The 26,943-nt window shown below is 38.3% G+C and overlaps 1 protein-coding gene across 2 annotated transcripts in view; it reads left to right on the top strand.

Annotated features, from left to right (window-relative positions):
- ret (ret proto-oncogene receptor tyrosine kinase) overlaps positions 1-26,058 on the top strand; it is a 33,564-nt gene extending 7,506 nt beyond the window's left edge. Inside the window, exons 2-21 of one of the 2 annotated variants that reach the window (XM_028006246.1) lie at positions 9,030-9,266; positions 10,674-10,964; positions 12,390-12,628; positions 12,722-12,798; positions 13,346-13,464; positions 13,540-13,739; positions 14,464-14,746; positions 14,823-14,951; positions 15,872-15,982; positions 16,079-16,213; positions 17,395-17,648; positions 18,839-18,986; positions 19,081-19,188; positions 19,259-19,473; positions 20,228-20,350; positions 20,436-20,506; positions 20,892-21,029; positions 21,165-21,264; positions 22,182-22,329; positions 23,897-26,058. In XM_028006246.1, the coding sequence (XP_027862047.1) occupies positions 9,030-9,266; positions 10,674-10,964; positions 12,390-12,628; positions 12,722-12,798; positions 13,346-13,464; positions 13,540-13,739; positions 14,464-14,746; positions 14,823-14,951; positions 15,872-15,982; positions 16,079-16,213; positions 17,395-17,648; positions 18,839-18,986; positions 19,081-19,188; positions 19,259-19,473; positions 20,228-20,350; positions 20,436-20,506; positions 20,892-21,029; positions 21,165-21,264; positions 22,182-22,329; positions 23,897-24,054 (3,284 nt within the window). In that variant the 3' untranslated portion in view covers positions 24,055-26,058. Of the gene's footprint in view, positions 1-9,029; positions 9,267-10,673; positions 10,965-12,389; positions 12,629-12,721; positions 12,799-13,345; positions 13,465-13,539; positions 13,740-14,463; positions 14,747-14,822; positions 14,952-15,871; positions 15,983-16,078; positions 16,214-17,394; positions 17,649-18,838; positions 18,987-19,080; positions 19,189-19,258; positions 19,474-20,227; positions 20,351-20,435; positions 20,507-20,891; positions 21,030-21,164; positions 21,265-22,181; positions 23,303-23,896 lie in introns of those variants that run through there. The other variant, XM_028006247.1, reaches the window with a different exon arrangement.
- Positions 26,059-26,943: the final 885 nt, after the last annotated feature.

Genomic DNA, 26,943 nt, shown 5'->3' with positions numbered 1-26,943 from the left:
CCTCTGAGTTCTCCCATTTATCCCAGTGCTAACTAGAAACAACCAATCAGAGCCAGGAGGCGGGTCTTAGCGCTGTTAATCATCCTCTTTGCTATGTTGTAGCTAGCGAAGCCTGTTGTGACCGCTAAGACTAGGTAGCAAAGTCACAGATAATGGCAGATAAATGGCTTTATCTGTCGTCACATACAGCACATAAAACTGCACATACATGAGGATGATTGACAGCTTTAAGACCTCCGGTTGGCTCTGATTGGTTGTTTTTACAGACAGCAATATGAGCTAAAGTAGGAGGTGGAGAAAAGATCAATCTTTTCACAGATGATCTGTCTCCTAGCAAACAGTAACAGTTTGAACAAATATGGAAAAAAACATTTTCCTTATAAAAGTTACAATCTACTTCAAAAAGTAACTTTAACTGTTTTTATGCAGATAAATTGTCTTAATTGGTCATTAGTGGTTCCATCTATCCCGCTATCTATCCTTTGGTCTCAGTGCAAATTTTGACGTTTTCATGTAAATCTGATGAAACCGTCCGTCTCAGTGCTGCCCTCTCTGGGTTGAATGGTGGCTACTGCAGTTGAATTACAAAGGTGTAGCTTGGTTAGCATCTACTCACAGGTATAAAACCACCTGACTCAGACACGCCCCCTAGTGGTGAGTCAGGAGTTAGCAAAGCAAGCGTTGATCGATAGTGTTTCTAAGTTTGCATGTGTGATTTATTTGTAATGTAGAAAAAATTGCTAAATTTGTAGCTTTTTTGAAAAAAGTTTGAAAAGTTGCCAAAGCAACAAAGTTCTGGTGGAATTGTTCAAAATTAGTCCGGGGGCGGAGCTACGGCTTCGTTTAAAGTCCAGATCTTGTCAGATGAGCGTTTTTGTTGTTTTTACTTGCATATGACTCTACATTTCTATAAACTGTGGCGTTCCACAAGGTTCAGTTTTCTTCTTTTGCATCTTTTAATTATCTTACAACATTTAATCTTTTTCTGTCATTTCCTTTCACATCCGTGCAGATGGCGTCCAGTTGTGCATGTTTTTAAGCCTCTTCTGCTGGATAATTACAATTTTTTTGATTGTCGAGCTAAATTAAAGTTTGGAGTCCAGTCCACACAATCTGAGAATTATGTTTGGTTCTTCTTGTATTTCGTGATTCTGTCATTTAAGAAAACATTTACATTTGGCGCCTCCTGCTGATCTAGAGTCACGTATTTTTATTTCTTTCTATGAGCAGTTCCAAAACGTCACGTTTGCATTCAGACTGCAACGCATGTTTTCTGTTTTATGTACTTTTTTAGAAGGAAATTAGACTTACAGGTTGTTATTTTATCATTTTTAGTGATGTTACCATAATAATTAACATTAACTGCATTATCAATACGTAATGAATAGTGAAAATAAGCTGATAATATTACAACTTTATTCTTATATGACTTTATTCTCCTGATTTAATTTTTTATTTTGTGTTTTTTCTTAGTTTGGCTCAGTTGTAAAACCACCTAATAAACAAAGAAATGACCAAAACACAAATCAAAATGGAAACTAGAACCTAAACAAAAGATCAAAACAGGAATGATAAAATAAACAAAAAAATAAAAAACTACCATAAAATTAACAATTTTGAGTAAATGTCATTTTAATTAAATGTCCCTGCCTTGGTTTGTATTAAATGTGATTGAATGTTTCTCTTAGTTTCTAAGCTTTAGCTTCTTTTCCACCAGAAGTTGCGTCCGTTTCTCTGTGTCCCTGTCAAAGCCCGCTAATGGCCGCTCAGGCTGGAACCACGTGTCCAGTTCTTAAAGCCGCAGTCCTCCCTGAGGAATCCCTGAACCCGGTTTGTACTTACTGCAGCCAAACCCTGCGGGAGAATCTCTATTAGATTTCCTGATGACTGATGAACATGAATCATTGGATCTCGGCTCTTGTATCCTCGCAGGGCTAATAGGATTACATTACGGAGTAATTGATTATTATGTTATGGTATGCATCATGGCAAACTGAGTAACCCGCTACCTGGAGCCCGACTGCCTCCTCCGAAGCCGCATCAAATGTCTCATTACTCTGATGAAAAGTTTGATGCGTGTGTCATCGTTAACAGGAAATGGCTTCCCTCCTTATTGTGATGTTTCCAGAGTGAAAACATCACAACGATAAACACAGGATCAGCTGCAGAAGATGGGAAAGAAGTCATGAGAATAAATTCAAAATATTAACATTTTAATATTATCTCTTTATTCTCACAATTTTTATGATTTTATTATCATTATATTATTACTGTATTCTCTAAATATTATGACTTTATTGTCATATTTTTATGACTTTTACTCTCATAACTTTACTCTCAAAATATTATGGCTTTGTCCTCAGAATATTTTGACTTTATTCTCTAAATGTTATAACTTTATTGTCATATTATTATGGCTTCCTTCTTCTAATATTATGGCTTTGTTCTCTGATAATTTTATGACATTATTCTTCTAATATTATGACTTTATTCTCATATTTTTATGGCTTCGTTCTTGTAATTTGATGACTTTATTAATACTGTGTGCATTCAGATCAATAACATCTTTCATAAGTGAAACTCCAGTTGGATGTGCAGCTTTTTAGTTAATTGCAGAGCCGTTCCCATTACTGCTCCATCTTCGGACGCAGAGCAATCACGGCGGGCTTCGGAGTGACTGTAATATTTGTTTTGTTTTTATCATCATCTCATAACTGCGCCTTAATGCAGCCAGGCTCACAGGCTCTGTAATAGATGATGGATTATTTGGAAACATGGATACTGATTAACCAAACTGTGGAGCTGCACATGTGCAGCAGAGATGATTGGATATATGCAGCCTCCAGCGTCCGTCTCATCAGTGGAAAACAATCAGCCTCTCTGATGATTACTGCAGTTATTGATCGCTTCCGTAGCCTGATATTCTGCTTCTTGGACGATTTCTCTGATGTGTAATTTTTCTGAGGATTCTCCCTGCTTTGCTTCTCCAGTTGTGATTTTTATAATCAGAGGTGGTGGCGGGATACGCCATGAGCTCATAGCTGGTAAATCTGTCCGCCGAAGCACGCGTTGCGGTAATTGAGTTCCTGTCTTTGTCTGGGGCGATGGAAAGGGCGTCCCACCCTATCAGCCGCATCCAGACTGATTGTGCGATGAGCCTTTGTCCTTTTTGTTCTCACTCTGTTAAAGCTACAGGCACATTTTAAATTAAATCTCCCCCAAAAGCCCACCATCAACACAATTTATCACCTGAAGAATACGCTGTTCTGAGAACTTTGTAACTGACAGCCATCTTGGTAGGCAGTTGCTACACTGCAAAAACACAAAATCGAACCGTTGTTGCTGCTAAACTATTGAATAAATAGACACAATAGCTCAGCATCAAAGATATTTATTCATTACTTTTGTTATTCAGCCATCAAATTGGTGCAAAGTGCTGTCCCAGTCTGTGAGCACTGTAAAAACACAAAGTATTTTGGGTCTAGTTCCTAGTCTCAAGATCTTAGTACACTTTAAATAAGACAAAACTAAATTACAAGGAACAAGATCTTATTTTGAGTCAATAATCCTTAATATTGACTGAAAAGTAATGTTTCCATTAGCAGATTACTTCACTTACAGCAAGACATTTTCCCCATGTTATAAATCAAATAATCCATAAAACTAGTACTTTTGAATGAATATTAAGGAATGATTTACGTAAAACAAAATCATATTTACTGCTGAAAAGTTACTTATAAGTTACTTAGTCTTATTTCAACAGTACTGAGTCATTTGGACTAGAAACTGGACCAAAACACTTGGTAAGATTTTGTGTTTTTGCAGTGTATGGGATTGCTATGACGGCTAGATGTGTTACGATTGTAAATTCTACTGGGGGATAAATTATTCCAAACGTTATTGTGATAAACGATAATATTGTGGTTTTAGGACCATTTTCCAGCAATATAATGGCAACAGCATAATATTAATGCCAGAACACAATCTCAAAGATTAATAAACTATAAATAGTAATAGATATTTAACACTGGAACTGGAAGACATTTTAAATATCCTAAATAAATAAACAAAATGATCAATAAGATGAATTATGAAGGCTCTGTAAACAAAATTGAGACCAAAGGAGCAGACTGAGGAGTTTTATCGTCCAGTTTTTGATAGAGAAAGAAAAACAATAAATTCTGTCAATGGAAATTATTGAGTTTGTTTTAATTCATCATGCAATTAATTGAGTTATTGATTAGAGCTAGCGCTCGCTTGTTCCTGTCTAATTTTATAGCTATTACTCAGTCATAGTTTTTGAGTTTTCTACCCACCTCTGTGTAATACCAAGATAAATATCAGGAATATTTACTGTCATACTTACTGTGGTACTACCTAAATTAGCCTAGCTAATGTAGCTTTTATCTGCTAGGTGAGACGGACATGTAGCGGACAAAGTGCTACAAACACAAGTACGTGTTTGTTACTATGTACTTACTCCGATATTCACCAGAACCTCGTCATTCACATGAAGAGTTCATACGTTCCTTACAAATCCGTTTAAACGTTGACTGTATCCGTCCATGATGTTCGAACTCTTTGTGTTCACTGGTGAACAGAAATCAGAGGCAGCTTGTTCACATCGTCTGACATGTTTTCCTTTTCTGTCTCATTCCTGTCCATCCCTATAGCAGCCATTTTGTTTATATATATATTTCTCCTGCACATTGGTGAGTGGGATAGCGAGCGTATTGACGCTGATTGTTGGCGTTTCTCTTCTTTGACAGGTGCTTCATGTTTTTTACCATAAAAATCTTCAAGAGCAGAAAAAACTTGCTGAATTTGTCGCTAGCTACTTAAAAAAAGTTTCTAGACATCACCACAAAGTGCTTCTTGTGACCCCGTCCACAGTGTTGGGGCGTGGTCCCAACGATTGACCACGACCCTTAGCTCCGCCCACTTTGGCAGAACTTTTCAAAATTAGTTTGGGGGCGGGGTTATGCTTTCACATCAGGTTTAGTTCCACTTTACATTGAACTCTCGCGTAATATCAGTTCAGTATTCCTACATCTGTGAATAGTAACTCCAAACTATTTTTTCATGCAGAATATTTCAAAGAAAATGTAGCTTGGGAAGCTAAAATACATAGACATAATGCTATCTGACATGCTATTGGCTGATGTTAGCAAAGTAGCCAATCCAGGAGCGACATTATTTTTCTTGGCTCTGATTGGCTGATCCCTGAATATGGGAAATAAAGAAACCAGAAGTCAAATAAATCAAACAGGAACAAAAACAGAAAAGGTTCTGAAGACGATCCCAGTTTTTTCCCTCTTGTGATGTCACTAACCCAAACGAACACAAAGCAGATGGAGGAGTTTCTTTTTTCGTTACGCTTTTTAAAAACTTTCTAAAACTCTGCGATGGAAATCTGTCCTTCATTAGCCAGCTGTGTTTTTATCCTCAGTACATTTTATTGTGCAAAAAATGAAAATAAATAAATACCCCACCGGAACGGCGTCTTTAAAATACAAACACTTGGAGAAGAAAATCATTTAATGTTTTCCAGTCTTATGTAAGTCCAGTCTCACTGCCCAGCAGCGGTCATGATATCTGTAGTAAACACAGATTGCTACAAGAGTCGTCCTGTTCAAACACGGAGTGTGTTTGCAGAATCACTTAATCTGGGTTTTCATCAAACGAGGCCTCATGCGGAGCCTGAGCATCAGTTTTATAGCCGATTGAAGGCTGTAAAACGTCTTTTTATGTCGTTAATGTTTAAACTCTTTGGTGCAAAACAGACAAACAGGCTGTAATAAACAGAGCTGAATAAAACAGCCTCTAAACGCAGAAAAATCTGCAAGCTAAAACAAATTTAAAATAACTTTAAAATGTATTACTAGACTTTATTTCCGCTCAGTATTCCTCCCATTGTCTAAAGCAACTTATTACTTTGATCAACGATTATTTTATTCGTTATTCAATTGATAATTTTTGATGATTAATCGATTAATCGTATAAAAATATATGCACGTTCTGCTGATTTTTCATTTAACCACTTAAGCCTGTTTTATATAATATTAAAATATGCAAATAAGCAAATAATTCAATTACTTTTTAAATAAAAAAATTTTTTATTCAGTTTAAGATGCATCTGCAGCTAAAAACATTCTCTTTACTAATCTGTTGATTATTTTTGGTCTGTATACTCCAGTTAATGATTAATCGCGATTTATTTATCGTTTCAGTCCTACTTTTAACCTGTGACTCTCTTGCTGCAAAGCAACACTGGCTGGGGCTTTTTTTACATTATTTACTGCATCACCATCAGTTGGTGGCTCTTCCTTCCACTCAACTTTCTACCTGTACGGATGACTATACCAATATATGAAGAGCAACTCAATTCTGTAGTTTAAAAATGTTTATTTCTTTTCATTTTTTATTTAATTCCCTCAATAATAAATACAAATAGTACATTTAACAATTAAAATAAATCATGAATGAAAGACGTATAAACTAGCTGAGAAAACTATTTCAGCCATATTTCAAAAACACAAAAAATCAGCTTATTCAACGCATTATTGCTTAATCATGATCATTTAAAAATTTCTCTTAATGCAGAAAGAAATGTTAAGATTGTTGCATAAACTGACACCTTACATTTTCCATCATCGCTGTTTGTTTATTTTAAGTTGTATTTGCTTTTTCTCTCTTAAAAAGTTTTTATATAAATTCTAAAATATTGCACTTTATGAATTCATGAAGTTTCATAATTGAACATAATTTTGTAAGAAACTGATTTTTTTCTTGTTAATCGTGAAGCTTAACAGGAAATACATAATTATACAAGTAACAAAAACATGAGTTTTCTCTGTTTTTAGCTGAATTACTGAATGAAATGAGGTTTCCAGTGACCTATTGACCTGTCAGACAGCTTCAGTTCAGAGGAAACTCGCCGCCTCGCTCCGCAGAGCGCCTCGCTCCGTCCATCCAGCTAATTAGTCCTGATATAAACGCTTTTCTTTCTGTTGGCTTCTGTCCTGGAAACAAATTGAATTTTGAATGATATAAACAAATTGTGTTGCAGAGCCTTGGTGGTGGTGGGGGGGGTTGGTCCCAGTGGCCTGCAGCCAGACCCCTCCCTGCACCACTGGCTCCCAGTGATGAACAGGTTGGCCCCTGGGTTTTATTCAGGGGGCCGCTGTCGTCGTCTGCTGCTTTTGATTTACTCGTGCGTTTTCTGTTGATTAAATCTGGTTTATGTGATTTGTAATAGTTCGCTTTAGAGCGGTTGGGTAAGCCTGAAATAATTATAAAACTAACATTGAGATTAAAATAACTGGAGGAGAGAAATCAGGATCAGCGGTCTGTGGCTGCATGGTAACAGCGCCCTCCAGTGGCCGTCCTCGGCATTTAAATGAATGTTTCATTTTGAACGATGTTTCATCTGGAAGGTTCATTGATTTGGATTTAAATATTTTTATTTTCAAGTTTAGCAATTAATGGAGAGCTTAATTTATTATTATTGATGATTAATTTAGAGCTGATGTTTCCAAAGAAGAAAAGATTTAAACAGAATCTGGAAGAATATTATGTATGTATGTATGGATGTATGTATGGATGTATGGATGGATGGATGGATGTATGGATGTATGGATGTATGGATGGATGGATGGATGGATGGATGGACTCAGATTAAATCCCATCTATATTTTTTGCGTGAAACTAAAACCTTTCATGTGTTGCCGTATTTTTTCCTTCCACTAAACCTTTGCTGTAATTTCTCTAAGTGTCTCTTGATGAATGAATGGATCCTCTTCTCCTTCAGACTCGTTGTTTTAAACCTTTTAATGTTTTTTTCCACTTGCTGCCATATTGACGCCCTCAGTGCAGACGGTTCTTCATGATCGGATTCTCCGGGTCCAAACGGTCGAGTGTCTGGATGTTTGTTTTGGCCTCAGGAAGCCATTTAATGAAAAGGTCGGCGCCTCATTGAGTGGATCTCCATGTTTCAGGAAGCAGCGGCTGCATTTCACCCTCCTGTCATCCAACCAAATTAGATCAATGCCTGAAACGGGAGCCGGGCCTCAAACCACCCCGGCACAAATAGAAAATCTCGTTTAGCTCCCTGCTAATGACATTAGCGCGTTCCCAAAATGGCCGCCCGCCGTCGACACATAACTGGGATATAATTACAGGAGGAGACGTCTCCTGTTTCCTGTAAAACACTCAGCGCCACGTGTTTTATGGATCGCGATGCTGCCAGGGGAGGAATCACTCCTCATGCTATCCCCGGAAATTAAGATGCTCAAGGTGAAGTCAAGGACAACGGGGAGCCGCGCGAAATCGACCGGCGGGAGGTTCATTAGACCATCCAACCATCCATCCATCCATCCATTCAACCATTCACACACCCAACCAACCATCCAACCATCCATCCATCTATTCAACCATTCAACCAACCATCCATCCATCCATCTATTCAACCATTCATCCAACCAAACATTCAACCAACCATCCATCCATCCATCCATCCATTCAACCATTCATCCAACCAAACATTCAACCAACCATCCATCCATCCATTTACCATCCATCCAACCAACTACCCAATCATCGAATCCATGCATCCATCCATCCATTCAACCATTCATCCAACCAAACATTCAACCAACCAACCATCCATCCATCCATTCATCCATCCAACCATCCAAATGATAAAAACAGAACCAAATTATTTGCCTAAAATCAAGATGACCCTTATCACCATGACGACTAGAGATCCTGTCCTTGAACACCTTGAATAGAATCAGGGTCAAGGGTCGTCCCTGGTGTTCAACTCACTAGGGACACGTGAACTTAGTCCAGAGAAAGTGGACCTGGCTCTAGCTCTGGTTATTTTGTGTCGAGACATTGGACACTAATGTCTTGAGGGACGGCGTCTTTACTCTTTTCCGGATCCAATAAAAACTCACGTAAAGTTCTGAACGGTTAAAGATCCGGTCCAGTTTCCAGTGAGATAATTTGGTTTTTTCTTCTCCCTGCAGGAGTGGCGGGGTTGTACTTCCCTCAGAAGGAATACACTGAGACGGTGTACGTTGGACAGCCGGCGGGGACGCCCGTCCTTCAGGTCCACGCCATGCTGGACGGCCGGTCCGAGCGGCCGCATTTCTACCTGTGCGGCAGCAGGCGGCCGCCGTACGCGCTCTGGTTCCAGATGGACGTCCAGACCGGAGAGCTGTCCCTCAGCAAGACGCTGGAGGAGACGGACTTCGCCTCGCTGTGTGAGTTGGACACAAGCTTTGGCTTCCACCTTCTTCAAGTCAAACAGATTTGGTGTCAAACGTTTGTGCAGCAACAATTTTAATTTGTGCCGCTAATTTTTATATACATTTTTCATTTGTTCAAAACGCTTAACAATATTAACAAAACATTTCAGAGGTCAACCAGCCCCCCACATTTATGAAATCTAACAAAGTTGTTGTCAATCAACTCTACATTTGTGCTGGTTTGCGCCGCAAAAATGTTAATTTGTGCCGATATAATTTTTAAGGTTTTAATAAATGTCTCCATGGTTGTGAAAGGTCAACTAGCCCCAGCCTCACCTTCTTCAAAGTAAACAAAACTGGGGTCCATCAACTCTGCAACATTTGTGCTGGTTTATGCTGCAAAGATTTTAGTTTTTGCCGCTACAATAAAAAAAGTAGTAATAATAATAAATAAAATTTTTATAGTGCTTTTTCAGACATTCAAAGATGTTTGATCAATAGAAAATGTTTGCCAGAGGTCATTAGAGGTGAAACAAGCGTCACACGTTTGCAAAATCAAATTGGTGTCCATTGTCTCTGCTACGTTTATGCTGCAAAAAATTTTCTTTTCTGCTGCTATAACTTTAAAGATATTAATAAATGTTTCCAGAGGCCATGAAGGTCAACCTGACCACCATCTTCAAATCAAATAAAATTTTTGCCAATCAATTCTGTTACATTTGTGCTGTTTTGTGCTGCAAAGATTTTTGTTTGTGCTGTTATCATTTTAATAATATTATTACATAAAAAATTGTAGCGTTTTCAGGCACTGAAAGGTGCTCAAAGATTGACATTTATTAAAATCTTTAAAATTGTTTGACTTCTGATGACCTCCAGAAATATGTTTTTATTAATATCTTTATCATCTTTGAGTGTCTAAAAAATTGTTATGAAAATCTGATCTATTATTATTATTGTTGTTAAAATAATAGCAGCACAAAAAATCTTTGCAGCAGAAATGTAGAAGACCTGATTGACACCAATTTTGATTTTGTAAATGTGGTTGGGCTGGTTGACCTTTGATGACCTCTGTGCTGCTATCTTTAAAATGATAGCAGCACAAACAAAAACCTTTAGCAGCACAAATGTTTGGCACCGCTCTCCTCTGATTTGAAGGCGGTGGGGAACGAGCTTCGCTCAGGTTCAGTTTCCTGATTCTGATGCATTTTCCTGCTCTGCTGCCAGATGCCTCTCCTAAATGCACTTCCCGATGTTTACGCTCTCTGCATGCTAATAACGCTCTGGCTCTTTGTCCGGGTTTCTTCCGCCGCTATAATAACATAATTGCATGGCCTCAAAGTAAAGCCAAGTCATCAGAAAAAGAAAGTGCAGTCTGAGATTAAATTGCCTCTTTTGTTTGTTTTGGTCGCCGTTTCTCATCAGATCAGAACTCCTGGCCCGCCAAGCGGCTCACTCTCCAAGTCATGGCTCTAAACAGCGTCAGCAAGCGCGCGCCGTGCTCCAGGAACTCAGCTCACATCACACTGGACTTTGTCAACGGTTCGATGCCGCGCTGCGCCCAGACGGACATGAAGGAACTCTGCTTCCCGCACAGAGACACATCCAACCCGCACATCATAGAGAACAGGTTCCCTGGGGTTCTCCGCCAACTCCGGCGGCTCACCAGACTCACCGTCTGCCCCAACTACACCATCGCCTACGGCGTGGAGTCAGGTGAGATCTGCTCTCACCTGCTGACGGATTTAGAAACAGCAGCATAATTTCATCTCTTCAAAATAACATTTGATGACTAAAGAAACAAATAAACATGCAAAATGTCAGAGTTTGGGCGTGCCGTGGTGGCGTAGTGGACAGCGCGACCCATATTTGGAGGCCTTGAGTCCTTGACGCGGCCGTCGCAGGTTCGACTCCTGGACCCGGCAACATTTGCCGCATGTCTTTCCCCTCTCCTTCCCCCTTTCCTGTCAGCCTACTTTCAAAAAATAAAGGACACTAGAGCCCACAAAAGACCCCCGCCAGGGTACAAAACATATATATATACAGTACAGACCAAAAGTTTGGACACACCTTTTAATTCTATGAGTTTCCTTTATTTTCATGACTATTGACATTGTAGATTCACACTGAAGGCATCAAAACTATGAATAACACATGTGGAAATATGCACTAAACAAAAAAGTGTAAAACAACTGAAAATAGCCCTTATATTCTAGTTTCTTCAAAGTAGCAACCTTTTGCTGTGATTACTGCTTTGCACACACTCTGCATTTTCTTGATGAGCTTCAAGAGGTCGTCACCTGAAATGGTTTTCACTTCATAGGTCAACCTGCCCTGTCAGGTTAATAAGTGGGATTTCTTGCCTTATAAATAGTCATGAAAATAAAGAAAACCCATTGAATTAGAAGGTGTGTCCAAACTTTTGGTCTGTACTGTATATATATATATATATATATATATAAAATAAATGTCAGAGTTTATTGTTTTAAATGACGTTATTGAGAAAATAAAGAGAGGAAAGGTGAAGATAAAAATGCAACTGTTGCATAAACAGTCTTCACTTACTTCAAAATAAGAGCATGAATATTTGACAACCAAATCTTTGAACTTTATTCAACTGAAGATTTACAAAACAGACAAGTAAATTAGTGCTTTAGTTCATTTAGGGGAAGCAAACTGCGCTAAACATTTTCAAAGTTAGCAAAAGTGCTAACCTAAAAACTAGCTCCGCAGTTAGTGCATTAATGGAAGTGTTTCCACAACTGCATCTAAGACTAATATAATTCATATTAAATATTTAATAAGTTATCAAAAAAATAACTTTAACTTACTTAAGTAAATTAATATGATTTTAACGTGAAATGTTTTGTTTTACCTTCCATACAATTAACAGACACAGATGTTGAATTTTATTCAACTCAAAATGTAGAAAATAGTCAAGTAAATTATCTGGAAAAATTAATGTAGGGGAAGCTAAGTGAGCTAAATGTTTTCAAAGTTAGCAGAAGCGCTAACTGAAGGTTTAGCTGTGCAGTTAGCGGAAGGTTGTGGTTCAGTGGGGACGTTTTGAAAAGTTCAGGAAGTTTGAACTCCTCTGTAAAGCTTTTCACTCACCAGTTTTCATGTTTCCGCTGAATGCAGAGACTCCTGCTCCGTTCGCCGTGAACGGAAACACCTCCGAGCTGGTGGTGACCGCCCCGCTGGACCGGGAGGAAAGTGAAAACTACAGACTGCTGCTGGTTTGCACGGTCCAAACGGAGAGCGTCGTCACCAAGGTGGAAACTCCGCTGGATGTCTTCGTGGACGACGAGGACGACAATGCGCCGTACGTCAACGGGACGGACACGGCGGAGGTCGTGATCAGTTTTAATCGGACTAAGGTGGGAAGCAAATCTGGCACATTTTACCTGAGGAATAATACGTTTATTTTTAATATTCAGACTCAAACTGAGGTTTTTGTTCTTGTTTTTCAGGGCGCAGCTTTTGGCACCTTGTTTGTCTTTGACAGGGACTTAACCACTTTGTTTCCTAAAGACCTGAGCCACAACAGGTAGCCAAAGATATTACTCAAGTAAAACTACCACCACTTCAACATAAATATAAAAATAACATTAAAAAGTAGCCGTCCAAGAAATTACTCAAGTAAGAGTAAAAAAGTATTTGGTTAAAAGTGTACAGTAGACCTTTGGGTTAAAAAAATCCAAAATTTAACCAAATATTTTGTCTAGTTTCTTGTTTTTGTTTTAGACAAAATAAATCTACTTGTTTTAAGTCAATAATGTGTCAGTGTAGATAAACATGTTCTAGTTCCACTGGTAAATCTTTTCACTTAAAACAGGAAAAATGTATTCATGATGAAAAACGACGTATTTAGCTTGTTGCTAAATAGTTAGCCTGAACCTTCAGAACCACATAAAGATTCTTACAAAGTCAGTCTTCTATCTGTTGAAGACATTTCCATAATTAAAGGACTAATGTTCCAGCATTACTTCAACATATTTTTACTCAAGCAAAAGTGAAAAAGTACAGCGTAGTAAAAATACTCCTAAAAGTACATCTTTCTAGTAAATGTAGCTAATTACTTCCTGACTCTGCAGGTATGTGGGGACTTTGCTGAGCAGTGAGTCCTGGATTAAAGACACGTTTGACATAAAGGGAACTTTCAGTGAACGCAGAGCGTCCCCTGGTGGCATTCGAGAGTCGGTTTACGATTACCGTAAGTAATCCTCTGAGCGACATTCTGTCTGAATCAAGAAAATAACTCTTCATTTAGAATAAATCTCCTCCTCAGAGTTGATCCTGAAGAGGAACCTGGACATCACGGAGAACCGGACTGTGTTTCTGGATTATTTGGTGAATGACACCACCTATCCGGGTCTGGAGGGAACGGTGCTGCTGCACTTCAACGTCACCATCTTACCGGTTCAGATCCGCTTCGCCAACATCACACACGTCTTCACGCTGTCACGAAAAGCTTCAATATATGCACAGGTATGCAGAAACCCCTACCGTGAACACCATATTTCATAAAATGTCATTTTTCTGCTGTGTTTACAGTAAAAGTGGGCTAAATGTGCGTCAAACATTGGCATAATTGATAAAAAAAAATACGACCAAAGAAAGTTTTTTACTCCTGTCATTCGAAACTCCTATTTTATAAAAGCATTATTTATAATATTCAGGTAATTAATGTCTGTTTCCTGTGAAAACAAAGCAATTATTTCAAAACTGCTCTATAAATGACAGATATTTCTTTATTCTGTGTATTTTGTACACATTTCTGTTAATTCACAATTTTTATAGCACAAAAAGCTTTTTTTTCCTCCTTTTATGTGACACACATCTTGTATAATTCATCTTAAAAACAGACAAATCTGTAAGAACTAACACGCAGCATTCAGGCTGTTAAAATACCGAGAAACTAAATAAAAATGAGAGAAAATTCAGCTGTTAATGTTAAATTTACTTGATTTTGTTTCTGTAATCTTACCTTCTTTGGGGTCTCTATACTCAATTTATCGATTACTTGATTACTGAATTAGTTGACGATTATTGAATAATCAATTCAAAATGATTAATCGGAAACATTATTTTGGTTTTCTACAGGATATAAGTCAAAGTAAAGATGAAAAATGGTTCATAGTGGCATAACTAATTTAAAAAACATTTTTTAATCCACAACATGTCTGAACCACGTTGTTGTTCTTTCTGTCAGGTTGGCAGAATCTGTGTGGAAAACTGCCTGGAGTTCGACGGCTTCAGCGTCTCTTACCAGCTGGAGGTTCCGGATAAAAACATGTCGTCAGAGCTGCTGTCGTGTTATTCCGCTATAAGCATCACCCAGGCTCCAGACAGGATGCTGGGACTGTTATATGTTAATAACTCCGGCGCACTGAGCAAGCCGGGCTGCCAGGACCTGGACTACACGGTGGTAGCTCAGGAGGAACAGACTCAGCTGGTCGCCAGCACTCAGATCCGCATTTTACTGCATGGTGAAGGTAAACCACCCCAACCAGCGTTACATACTGACCACATTCAGCTGGTTGCTAATGTTTCTGACTCTGTTTCATGCAGCAAATGTCAGTCAGGAGAGCCAGCAGCTGCTGTCCTGCGCAGAGAACAGACAGAGAGACGACTGTGAGGCGTCTCAAGGCCTGGGAGCAACGACTGGGGCGTGTCAGTGGAGGCAAGGCTCTGAGAAAGGTACAGCTCACGCAACAAAAACGACAAAACAAAGCACAGCAGAGGCTCTTTGATGCTGCTGCAGCAGTTTAGCATCATTAAATAAAAAGAAATGTATCAAAACCCCTTTCTCACAAACAGGTTCATCTTAGAAAACTAGATAAAAGTTAATTTATTGCAACAAAAATGCAGAAAATAACAACTTACATTGATTCATTACATACATTATGCTAGTTGCGGTATGTAACTTTTATAAAACGTTTTCTTTACATATTTGTTGAAGTTGTGATAATATGAGATAGATAATCTGAAAAAATCCAGCTCTTCACCTTCTCCCAGTGTTCCCAGTACTACCTAAAAACAACCAATCAGAGCCAGAAGGCAAGTCTCAGCACTGCAGCTAGCGCAGCCTGTCATCAATGCTAATGCTAGTTAGCATGACTACTGATGACAGCGGATAAACAACAGAAACTAGAAAATTTCTAAAGAAAGTGTTCATCCAAAGTGCGCGAACCTGTCGGACCTGAAGCGCTTTGCTAAAAGAATAAAATACTTTAAAGTATACATGATTACTTTGCGATTAATTATTTTATAACCAGTAAGTACATTAACATAAGCAAAAACAAAGTGATAATTAGATAATTAGCAATAATGCTAAGGCTAGCTAAAATGTAATCAATAGCATGCGGGGTATCACTAGCATGTTGACTTACATGGACTTTTTCCCTTCAGTATGCAAACAATATTGTGTAAGCTAAGATTACAATACTAACAATACTAAGATTGGCTAGAATGCTGATTTGTGGGCTAGCAGTAGCATGCTAACCACTAGTAACATATTTTATTGTCTCAAGAATAAAAGGCTTAGATTAAGAAATCCAATAATAAAGCAGTCATTGCTAAAAACAGAAAAAATAAACATATTTTTGTTTATTTTCCAGGAATATCTGAAAACTATTCGACCTGCTCCCCTGACCTGCGAACATGTCCCGATAGCGTTTGCGATGCGGTGGAAAGCAGAGACACTTCAATTTGTCCGCAGGACTGTACAAGTAAGAAACAACAACTTCTGCTTAAGCTCCTTCATGTATCATACGTCATTTGAAAACACCTGTATGTGTAGATTACATGCATGTTTGTTTGTGCAGCGGAAAGTGTAACCGGAGGCCACGAACGAGGCCTGAGTGGGAGTGGCATCAGAGCCGGCTATGGGACCTGCTACTGCTTCTCTGAAAAATGCTTCTGCGAGAACGCGGACGCCGAGGCCGTTGTGTCAAAAAACAGTAAGTGAGGCAGGAGGAGGTCATAATGAATACTGAAAATTAAGTCTTATCATTATGTAAAATTAATAATTTGCATGTTTTTGTTCTATTTGGGTCTCAACTGCTTCTAAAAACACCCAAGTGCTTTACAAAACAATACCAAGCCATTATATATTTATATTTATATACATAATAAGTTCATGCTTTTTGGTTGTCTGGAAAATTATCTGTTTCAAAAACCTCCAGAATGTAACGTCACAAACCAGCAGGTGCTGCACCGTTACCTAGCAACCTCAGCTAAGCCCAGCTCGTTACGTAGCAACCCCAAAGGAATTCCGCTGGGGTTGCTAGGTAACTAGCTCTATAAAACATGTTTTATGTAACCTGTTCAAGGAAGCATTATAGGTCATCTTTAATGTATATCAGATGTATTTCTCCACCCGTCCAACACCATACAAACGTCTAATCATTACAGCAACTAATTTGCTGAACCTAATTTTGTGTTTAAGTGTATATTCAAATATGAAAACTTTGGTCAATACCGATATGCGATATTATAATATGTTACTTACAGGTTACTGTCCTGTAATGTACAGACTTTTCCATGGATCTTAATGGTTACGTTCACAAATCTTTCAGAATACTTTTCTGAACATGCAGTTATTTGAGGAACTTTCATACAACTTAAATGTTTCCATCCTGAAATCAAATGGACACTGTCCAAAAGTTACACGTTACTTTCACAGAACTTACAAAATACTTTTAAGAGGTACATTACAGAACCGTCAGGTTACTTTCTGAAACTTATTGTTTACTTATTGTGGAATGTTCCAGAATTAACCAAAACATGCCACAGTAAATGTTGTAGCTTACTTTCTAGAATGTTCTAAAACTACCAGAATACTTTCCAGAACTAATAGTTTACTTTTTCAGGAATTTCCAATTTACTTTCTGGAACTTGAATGGTCAGTTTAGTCTCTATGTTACTTTTCTGACACTTTGTTTTTGCTTATGTTAATGTACTTACTGGTTATAAAATAATTAATCGCAAAGTAATCATGTATACTTTAAAGTATTTTATTCTTTTAGCAAACTAGAAAAAAATCATAGAAAAAAATATCAAAAGTAATTTAAATTGAGTCAACTTTAGAGTGCAGAAATTTTGCATATAGTTGTTATTAATATATAGTTTTGTCCATCAGGGTTCCCAGACGTGATATGTGACGACATGTGTAAAACCATCGTTGCCACCGCTCTCCTCTGCTGCTTCATCATTTCCGTCCTGCTGTCGTCATACTTTATCCACCGGTACCACAAGAACTCACCCAAGGCTCCCATCGCGTTCGCTGAGATGACCTTCCGTCGGCCAGCTCAGTCTTACCCCATCAGCTTCCCTGCCAACAATGTGCGAAGGGGCTCACAGGAATCCATAGAGGCAGACACCTTTAAAATACCTGTAAGACCTTTTATCAGACTCCTACTACTTTGTGTAATGTGTAGGATTTGGGGATCCACTTAGGATTAATAGCTGATTAATGGATTATTAGAGTGAAATTTGTTTCAATTGAGTTTTTAATAATAATAATGGCTTATTAGATTAAAATGAGTTACAATTGATTAACTATGTATTAACGTCCGTTTAAACCTTAGTTTTAATGTTGTAGTTTGGCCGCCATGCAGCAGAGGGCGCCGCTAGTCATCCTTAAGCGGAGAGTCCGTTGATAAAGAAACTAAGATGGCGGGTATGTCAGAACGGGGAAAGGGAAACGAGTCCGGTGAGGGATGAAAAATGCACTTGATGCGGTTCTGTTTAGAAATATAAACACACGACAAAACTCTTTTAGTTATCAACTCAATAGCGCTTTATTCAACAGAACTAAGAATGCCTGGATGTGATGACAGAAAAGCGGAGGGGAAAACGGAGAAAAACATGGCGCCCATAAGCACGGCTGAACGTTTCATGGCCCTCTTGATACAATATAAAACTTGGGTTTTTAAGGAAATGGCTGCTCATCAATTAATCGCTAATCAACTTTAGATCGACTCATTAATCGGTAATTTGCATCCCTAGTTGGATCTTTTGAGTAAATGATGTGCAGAGGTGGTTAGTATACAAAAATTGCACTCAAGTAAAAGCAGTACTACTAAAACATTTTATTCAAGCAAAATTAAAAAGTAGTCATCAAAGAAATTCCTCAAGTAAGAGTAAAAATGTATTTGTTAAAAAGTCTACTCGGGTACTGAGTAACTGATCAAAACATCAGTTATTACATCATCAGACACACCAAACTATAAAGTTAAGTGGAAATTTTGGTATTTTAAGGACAGAAATGGCCATAATTTGCATAACTAACAAAAAATAAAATCAGGCACAATATTTTTCCGGTTTCTTTATATAAAAAACTTATGGAACTTCAACAAAAACTGCAGGTCTGTGTCTGGTGGATTTTTGGTTAAAACATGTTTGTTTTTCATTCAGTGGGAAGAAAATACAGAAATTTTACTCAAGTAAGAGCAGAAATACTTCATAATAAAACTACTCAAGCAAAAGTAAAAAGTGCAGATTGAGTTACTTTTAGGAGTAAAGTTACTCCTAAAAGTAACTAGTTACTACCTAATTCTGATGATGTGTTATTGTTTTAACAGGAGGATCCAAAGTGGGAGTTTCCTCGTAAAAACCTGGTCCTGGGGAAGACTTTAGGCGAAGGGGAGTTCGGTAAAGTCGTCAAGGCAACGGCGTTCAGACTGAAAGGAAAAGCCGGTTACACCACTGTGGCTGTGAAAATGCTTAAAGGTAAAACTGGCCAAGCAAGTAATTGAAGTAATGATGATATATGAGGAGTGAGAGCCTGAAAAAGATGAGGTGCTTCTTGCTTCCTTCTCAACAGAAAACGCTTCACACACCGAGCTGCGTGACCTCCTGTCCGAGTTCACCCTCCTGAAGCAAGTCAACCACCCACACGTCATAAAGATGTACGGCGCGTGCAGCCAGGACGGTGAGGCCTCGCTACTTCTCCTCCGCTGGGTGCGCTGCTCTGCCTCTAAGTGCTGCGTTTCTCTCAATAGGGCCATTGTACCTCATCGTTGAGTACGCCAAATTTGGGTCGCTCCGTAATTTCCTGCGTGAGAGCAGGAAAGTTGGTCCCAGCTACATGGGCAGGGATGCAAACCGAAACTCCAGCTACCTGGAGAACCCCGATGACAGGGCGCTGACCATGGGAGACCTCATCTCCTTCGCCTGGCAGATTTCCAGAGGCATGCAGTACCTGGCAGAAATGAAGGTATGTGGAGAGACTAAAGCCACTGTGGGCCTGTCACAATATCCAATAAATCAATTCATCGCATGAGCTCAATAATTTGCATTTGCATCATTTTTGTTTCTCTTTCTACCAAAAACTACATGACAAAAGTCTGGCGCTTTGGTCTCACCTAGCCCTTTTTGTATGTTTACAGAGACTTCATAATTAATTTTATTTAACATTTCTGTTGTTTTGTTTATTTATTTTGGATATTTAAAATGTCTTTGAGCTCCAGCGTTAAACGTTAACTTGAATTTAAAGTTTATTGCGCTTTGAGAATGTGTTCTTACTGTATTACTGTTCTTTTACTTCAAAATGGTCTTAAAACGGCAATATTATAATTTAATGTAATAAGTTCTGGGATGATTTATCAAAATTTGTTGTCATGACACGCCTAACTGTTAGCAATTAAACATTTCATATACTGAACATTTAAGCTGAAATAATTACTAAAATCTAATATTTATTACCAATAATAACAAATTAAATCAGATTAGTTAGGATTACAAAAATGATTTCAATTAGCTGCAAAAGCAAAGAACATTTTTATTTTACTTTCTTTTATTCCCGAAATGATTAATCAGATTAATCGAGATTAATTTGATTAATCACAATTAATTGATATTAATTTGACTCAAACAGTGAGAAAGATAAGTTTTAAGTGTGTTTAAAATCCTCTCTGCTGTACATGAAAGCAGTTTTAATTTAATAATGAGTTTTATTTTTGCCCCATCAGCTCGTTCACAGGGATCTCGCTGCGCGAAACGTCCTCGTCGCCGAGGGACGAAAAATGAAGATCTCCGACTTTGGTTTGTCCCGGGACGTTTATGAGGAGGATTCGTATGTTAAGAGGAGCAAGGTTGGGGAAAAAATATATATAATTCAGGCAAACTGAAACAGTTTGTAAAGTTAAAACCCAAACTAAGTCTGATTCTGTTCAACAGGGCCGAATTCCTGTGAAGTGGATGGCGATAGAATCTCTATTCGATCACATTTACACAACTCAAAGCGACGTGTGAGTATGGGCTGATCTTTCATGCAACTTTCACAACTACATCAGCAATAATGGTTACAAATTAAGAAAATATACATGTGGAAGAAATAAAATCCAGAATCTCTGTAAATTGGAAGGAACTTTCTCTGATCTCCATCAGTTTATAATGAAAGCAGTAGTTAATAAGAAAACTTTACAAGTATTTATCCTGTTAAAGATTTCTTTTGTTACACATGAATGTTTCAGGTCATCTCTCACCGTGCTCATGCTGGGTTTATTTGAAACGTATCAGTACTTTCTGGTTGTAGCATTAAGGAAATGGATCATGGTTTCCCAGAGTTTGGGATTTGGATCAGAAGGCAGTTCGTCTGTTTTTGTGACTGGAAAATGCTTCCCGGTCTTCCAGCTGGTCCTTCGGTGTGCTGCTGTGGGAGATAGTGACCCTGGGGGGAAACCCGTACCCAGGAATCGCTCCTGAACGCCTCTTCAACCTCCTCAAGACCGGCTACCGGATGGAGAGACCAGAGAACTGCTCTGAGGAAATGTGAGCTCCAGTCTTTTAGCATTTCTGCTGACCGCTGTAACTTCCCTCCGCCGCTCCCAGATGGAGCGAAACGAGTCTATTGGGAGGAGAAACGATTCGTGTTTCACGAGCTGTGGAACGTTTTTCCCTCTTTAGGTATAACCTCATGCTGCGGTGCTGGAAGCAGGAGCCGGACAAGAGGCCGACGTTCTCAGATATCAGCAAAGAGCTGGAGAAGATGATGGTGAAGAGTCGGGTATGGAGTTCAGTTTGACACGATCTGAGGCCGGATCCATTTGTTCTATTGGGACAGACCTCAGAGGGGGTTAGCCTAGCTGCTGCACTTTTTAGCGCAGCAGTTACACCTCATAGCACAGTTGTACACCTGTTAGCACAGCTTCTACACCTGTTAGTCTAGCTGCTACACCAGTTAGCCTTAACGTGTTAGCCCAGCTGCCACACGTTAGCCAGCTTCTTCGCATGTTTTACTAACTGCTTTGTCTGTTAGCCTAGCTGTTTCACCTGTTAGCTATCTGCTTCACTATTTGCCCAAACCAATTTATATGTTAGCCTAGAATGCTTCAAGTGTTAGCAATCGTGCTTCACCTGTCAGCCTCGCTGCTTCTTTGAAACAGTCGAGTTTCATCCATCTATTTATCCATTTGTCCAACATTCAGCCAACCATCCATCTTTCTATCAATTCATACATCATACTTCCTCTTGTCCACCATCCATCTTTCTTTCTGTCCATCCAATCATTCATTCTGACCACTGTAGGTTATTTGCTATAAATCACCTATGAACTTTAAAATTGGGCTAAATCCAACTGAAATGTTTTATTTTTGTGACCATAAAAATGTGGAGGAGCCCTGAAACAGCGATGCAGCGCTACAATCTGACAGATGGTTTTATCTTCAGTGGTTTTGACTCAGAAAATTGTGTCTTTGTGCAAGCTGGGGCAACAATGCGACCGTGCCCACTGTAACCACTTTAATTCAAGAGTTCAGAGTCGGTACTGAAGACAGGAATGCTGAAAACCTCCCCAGAGATTTACAGTGGCAGTCCCGGATTTTAATTAAATAGTTTTACTGGCGGGACTCTGCCGTCTCCATGAGTCTGACCTTCACCATGAGCTCAGCCCGACCTGACTGTACGCTCCTCCGCTCCTCACAGGACTACCTGGACCTGGCGGCGTCCACCCCGGCTGACGCCCTGCTGTACGACGACGCCCTCTCCGAAGAGGACACCCCACTAGTGGACTGTAATAACGCCCCTCTCCCTCGAACCCTCCCCTCCACATGGATTGAAAACAAGCTCTATGGTAGAATCTCCCACGCATTTACTCGCTTTTAGAAACAGGACACATGACTCTCTGTTTTGGCAAGCTGTGATTGGCTATTTTTTTTTTTTTGTTTAGTTTTTTTAACTGTAGTCAAGTGTGTGTGACTGTGACCTAGGCATGCTTCTTTTGCTGTTTGATTCTCCCATTTCACCGTAAATGAGAGGCTCAGTGTGGGAAGAAAGAAAAAAAAAAGATCCTGTGTCTTTTCTTTTGTTTTATTTGGACCTGCTTCTAATGTGTGCTGACCAAAAAATGCAACATTTGTAAATATTGACTATATTCTAATTTATCATCTATCATTGATGTTAATTAGGAGATGGCTCATTTTCACGTAAAGCTTGTATTGTTTGAAACACTGGAGGGAACGGAGTGTAACATTTGAAACAGGTCCTCACTGATTCACTGTGGTTTGGAAGTAATTCTTCAGACTTTTATGTGTTTTTAAAAAGCTGAACAGAGTAAACAGTAAGGCTTTTGAATGCAACTCTCAGGTGACAAAAACTGCATCATAAAAACACAAGTAATTAAACATTTGTAGAACAGGCTACCATGAAAACCTCTGGGAAAAATGGCAGTTTCATTATTTACACAAAAATATGAATATTAGCTTAATTTTATTTAAGACAGATTAGTTACACTGGTAAGATGATATATCATTTAAAATTATGATGATAATGATTTTAATAGGTGAGTTTATCTACTCCAGTAAGTTATTTTAGTCTTTCCATAATTAACATTTTAGTTTCCTGTCACATTTAACTATTGAAAAAGTAGTTTTCTCATCTCTACTCCTGTTAAAACTCATAAAACACAGATTGAAATACGTCAGGTGTTTGTTTCTGTTTACAATTGTAAAAGAAGGCTAAATATCAACTTTCTGAAAAAAATCCAGTCTCACAGATTGCGATAAATGATAATATTCTTATTTTGAGACAATTTTCAACTAATGGTATAATAATGTAAGAACACATTCTCAATATCAATAAACTTTAAACCCTAATGAACATTTAACGCTGGGACTGGAAGAAATTTTAAATATTAAAAATAAAATTTTGTAAAATTGTTTTTGTTTATGAATAAATAAAAACAACAAATAAAATGAATGAATTCTGTAAACAAAATTATTCTTCAAAAAAGGGATAGTTGAGACAAAAACCCCAGACTGAAGATTTTTATTCAGTTTTTGGTCAAAAGACAAAAAAGAGAAAGATGATAGTCATTAAAATGGAAATTATTGAGCTTGTTCTGTCAAGCAATTTATTGCGACAGGCCAAATAACTCCAGGTAAAATACAAAGGTGTATTTTTGGCTCCTTCTCACCCTTAACCTATGCATAATAAACAGTTATTAATTTATAACGTGTTTATAGATAACTTAACATATCTATTAACCATTTATTAGCCATCTATTGTAAAATGTTGTTTAGGTTGTATAAAATCTGAAACCTGGCACAGCCAGTAAATAACACCACTGAGTTTGATTCCAGAGCCTTACTGCCTGTTTACCTCTCACAGAGTTCAGAAAAATGATATGTTCTCATTTTTAGGCATGTCATACCCCAGCTGGCCCGAGACGAGCCCGGTACCTCTCAACAGACACGATGCCACTAATCCGGTCTTTACAAGATATGCCAATGATAGTGTTTATGCAAACTGGATGGCTTTGCCTTCACCCGCTAAAGCTGTGGACAAGCTCGATAGCTAAAGGCAACGCTGCACTGTAGAAAACATGGGTAACTGCTAGATGTATATTTATTTTTCTGAGTTTGTATTGACCATTTGCAACTACGTCACTTAATCACTGGAGGTGCCATGGTGGACATCGGAAGTGCAGGATGGTAGTAGTTCCCATATGTCTGAACTGGAAGTGATCAGCATCATCTTGGTAGGCAATCACATGCAGTTTGAGACCAACAAAAAGAAAATATGTGGAAACTCTTGGACAGTGTGCGAGAGAAATATACATGAACAAAATGGCTGCTGTCGGGAATGACCCATATGAGACAGAGTAGAAAAATATCTCAGACGATGTGGACAAGCTGCCTCTGATCTCATACTTATTAACACGGAATAAATGTTCTAAAAGATTTATAAAAACGTACGAACTCTTAAGGTTCTGGTGACTGTAAGAGTAAGTAACATGCAGTAACCACACATAGGCTACATTTCTGTTTTAGCTTTAGATAAATGCTACATTAGCTAATTTTGCCAATTCAGCAATAAGTACTACAGTAAATGTCACTGATATTTATCTTAGTATTACACATGTGGGTAGTGTATTCAAAAATCGAGTAATAGTTGTAATGTACTTATATTGTTTATAAGCTAAACTGAGAGCTAGTTCTAAGCTTATGGCTTGTTTATTGTTGTCATAGCGATTGCCTATCAAGATGGCTGTCAATCACAAACTTTGCGGAAGTGTGTCTTCACATGAGAAATATGTATTGAACAGAGCAACTTAAGTTGTTTTCCCAACTTGTTTTGTTGCTAGTTTATTCATGTCTGCCTCTTGTTCAAGTCAAGCTAATTTGTCTGTGAACGTAACACACCTGGTTGGGACAGTGGTATTTACAAAAGTTGGAAACGGCTAGTTTAGAGACTGATGTTTCCTTCCTCTTCATGTGTTGATAAAATTACCAATTTACCCTGAATTCACACCACATAATTTATATCATAAACAACGTTTCCTCCCTTTAACCAGAGCAGCCTTAAAAACGAGATGCTAACCAGTTTTTTTCCCAGACATGCTAGGCTACATGACGGTGGGGCATTTTCTCCATGGTTACTAATGGTTAAACCTGTACCTCCTCTATAATCCAATATTTGATTGCATCTTCCTAATCATACTTCATTATAAAGTTTATGATCGTTAATCTTCTTACCTTGTAAAAAAGTGTTCGCTGCAAATCCGCCATTACACCGAGGACTGCCACACATGTTTGACAGCTGATATCCATCGCCGCCTTATCTTTCCTCATTAAAAATTATACAACAAAAAATTACAAGTTTAGTTTGTATCCCTGTCTGTTCTTAAAGTGAAAACAATTAAATAAGAGCGATATTAGGCTACGAGCTTTCTGTTTTTTGAAGCTGTTTCGACATCCGTCATGGCAGAGCGGACTGCGCTCCGAACAGCGTGACGTCACAAGCAAAAGGTCAATACCCGCCATTTTGTTTGTTTTTAACTGTTTTGTTGTTTTTTTTCGTTCAGACCAGCCCCACGCTCCTCGTTATTACCTCACAGGTCATGCTGACCAAACTGTATCACTGCATGACTGTTGTACCAGACTGTATGTCAGTGTCGATGTCTTTTAAGTGCCTGTGCTGCTTTCTACGACGGCCTCCAGCTCATTATGAGGTTCCTGTTTCAGCCCAGGAGATTCAGAAGAAACCCAACAACAAAAAAACGTTTTCATAACTGGATTGTTTTGTCCTGAAACTCACAACACCTGCTTTGTGTTTCAAAGCTTCCAAAGAAAAATGAATGCCTGAACTCTTTGTTTTTTCTAACTTTTCTCCTCGGTTTTTACTAAAAATGACACTAGAGGGAGGGCTGGTCCAATCAGAGGAGACGAGGCTTAATGGCGGCTCAGCGCACATCCTGTGTCTCATTAACATTCTCTGTCATAATTATGTAAAGCAATGTGTGTTATTGCTGTTATGGTATTTGATTTTGTTCTGGTTAATAAAAAATAGTAACTTCAAATCAGCACTTTGCTTGAGCAGTTTGTCCAATACAGCGGATTTGATTTCGGAATACATTGAAGTAGACCAGTGGCACACCTAGGTTTTTATACAGGTGGCCATATGTAGGGGTTATCTTCAGTCAACACATAAATGAATTCATAAAATTAAAAATCAAATTTACACATGCTTCCTATACATACATATGTATGCATTATGTTTTTATATATTTTTTATATTATGTGTACGTTTCTGAAAGATAATCTTACCATATTACGTTATGTTAATGTTTTATGCAGTTAATACAGTTCATTTTCCTCAGTTCATGATTTTAAAAACCATTTAACTTGACGTATTATCCAATAATGTTTCAAATGAGTCTTTAAAAACCCAGAAGAATATGGCTGGTATAATATCAGGGCAAATCCTTCTAAATAACAGATTAATCCGTCCATAATGGGTCAATTCTAATGGGTTTAATGAAGGAAATTAGTGAAACTAAAAATAAGCCCTCATGACATTTCCTGGTTTACTTTGGGAAACATTGTGATAAAACACGATAAAGATCAGACAGATTCATCATCTGAACCAACTTCAGGGTTAATTCATTTAGCGCGTCATCACAGATATCAGCTCTGGGTCATGAACTGCAGCAGACAAAACATGCAACTTATGAGAAAAATTTAGTTCACTGTAGATTTTTCTGCAGCAAACATGCCACTTTTCTATGTTTACATTTGTATTATTTAAAGAATAATTAGAATTTGCAAAAGCTTTTATTCACAAAGAGGTCAACTTTATGTTAAGAGTGAGAATTTACAGCGTAAAATGAAGAAACTGCAGTAAAACTTATTTGACATCTTATTATATGATCCATCCATCCATTTTCTGTACACCCTTGTCCCTTAGG

The sequence above is a fragment of the Xiphophorus couchianus genome, chromosome 22 (assembly GCF_001444195.1).
Source record: "Xiphophorus couchianus chromosome 22, X_couchianus-1.0, whole genome shotgun sequence".
NCBI classification, from domain to species: Eukaryota; Metazoa; Chordata; class Actinopteri; order Cyprinodontiformes; family Poeciliidae; genus Xiphophorus; species Xiphophorus couchianus.
The sequence above is the reverse complement of the archived record's forward strand: the minus strand, read 5'-3'. Positions and strand labels throughout refer to the sequence as shown.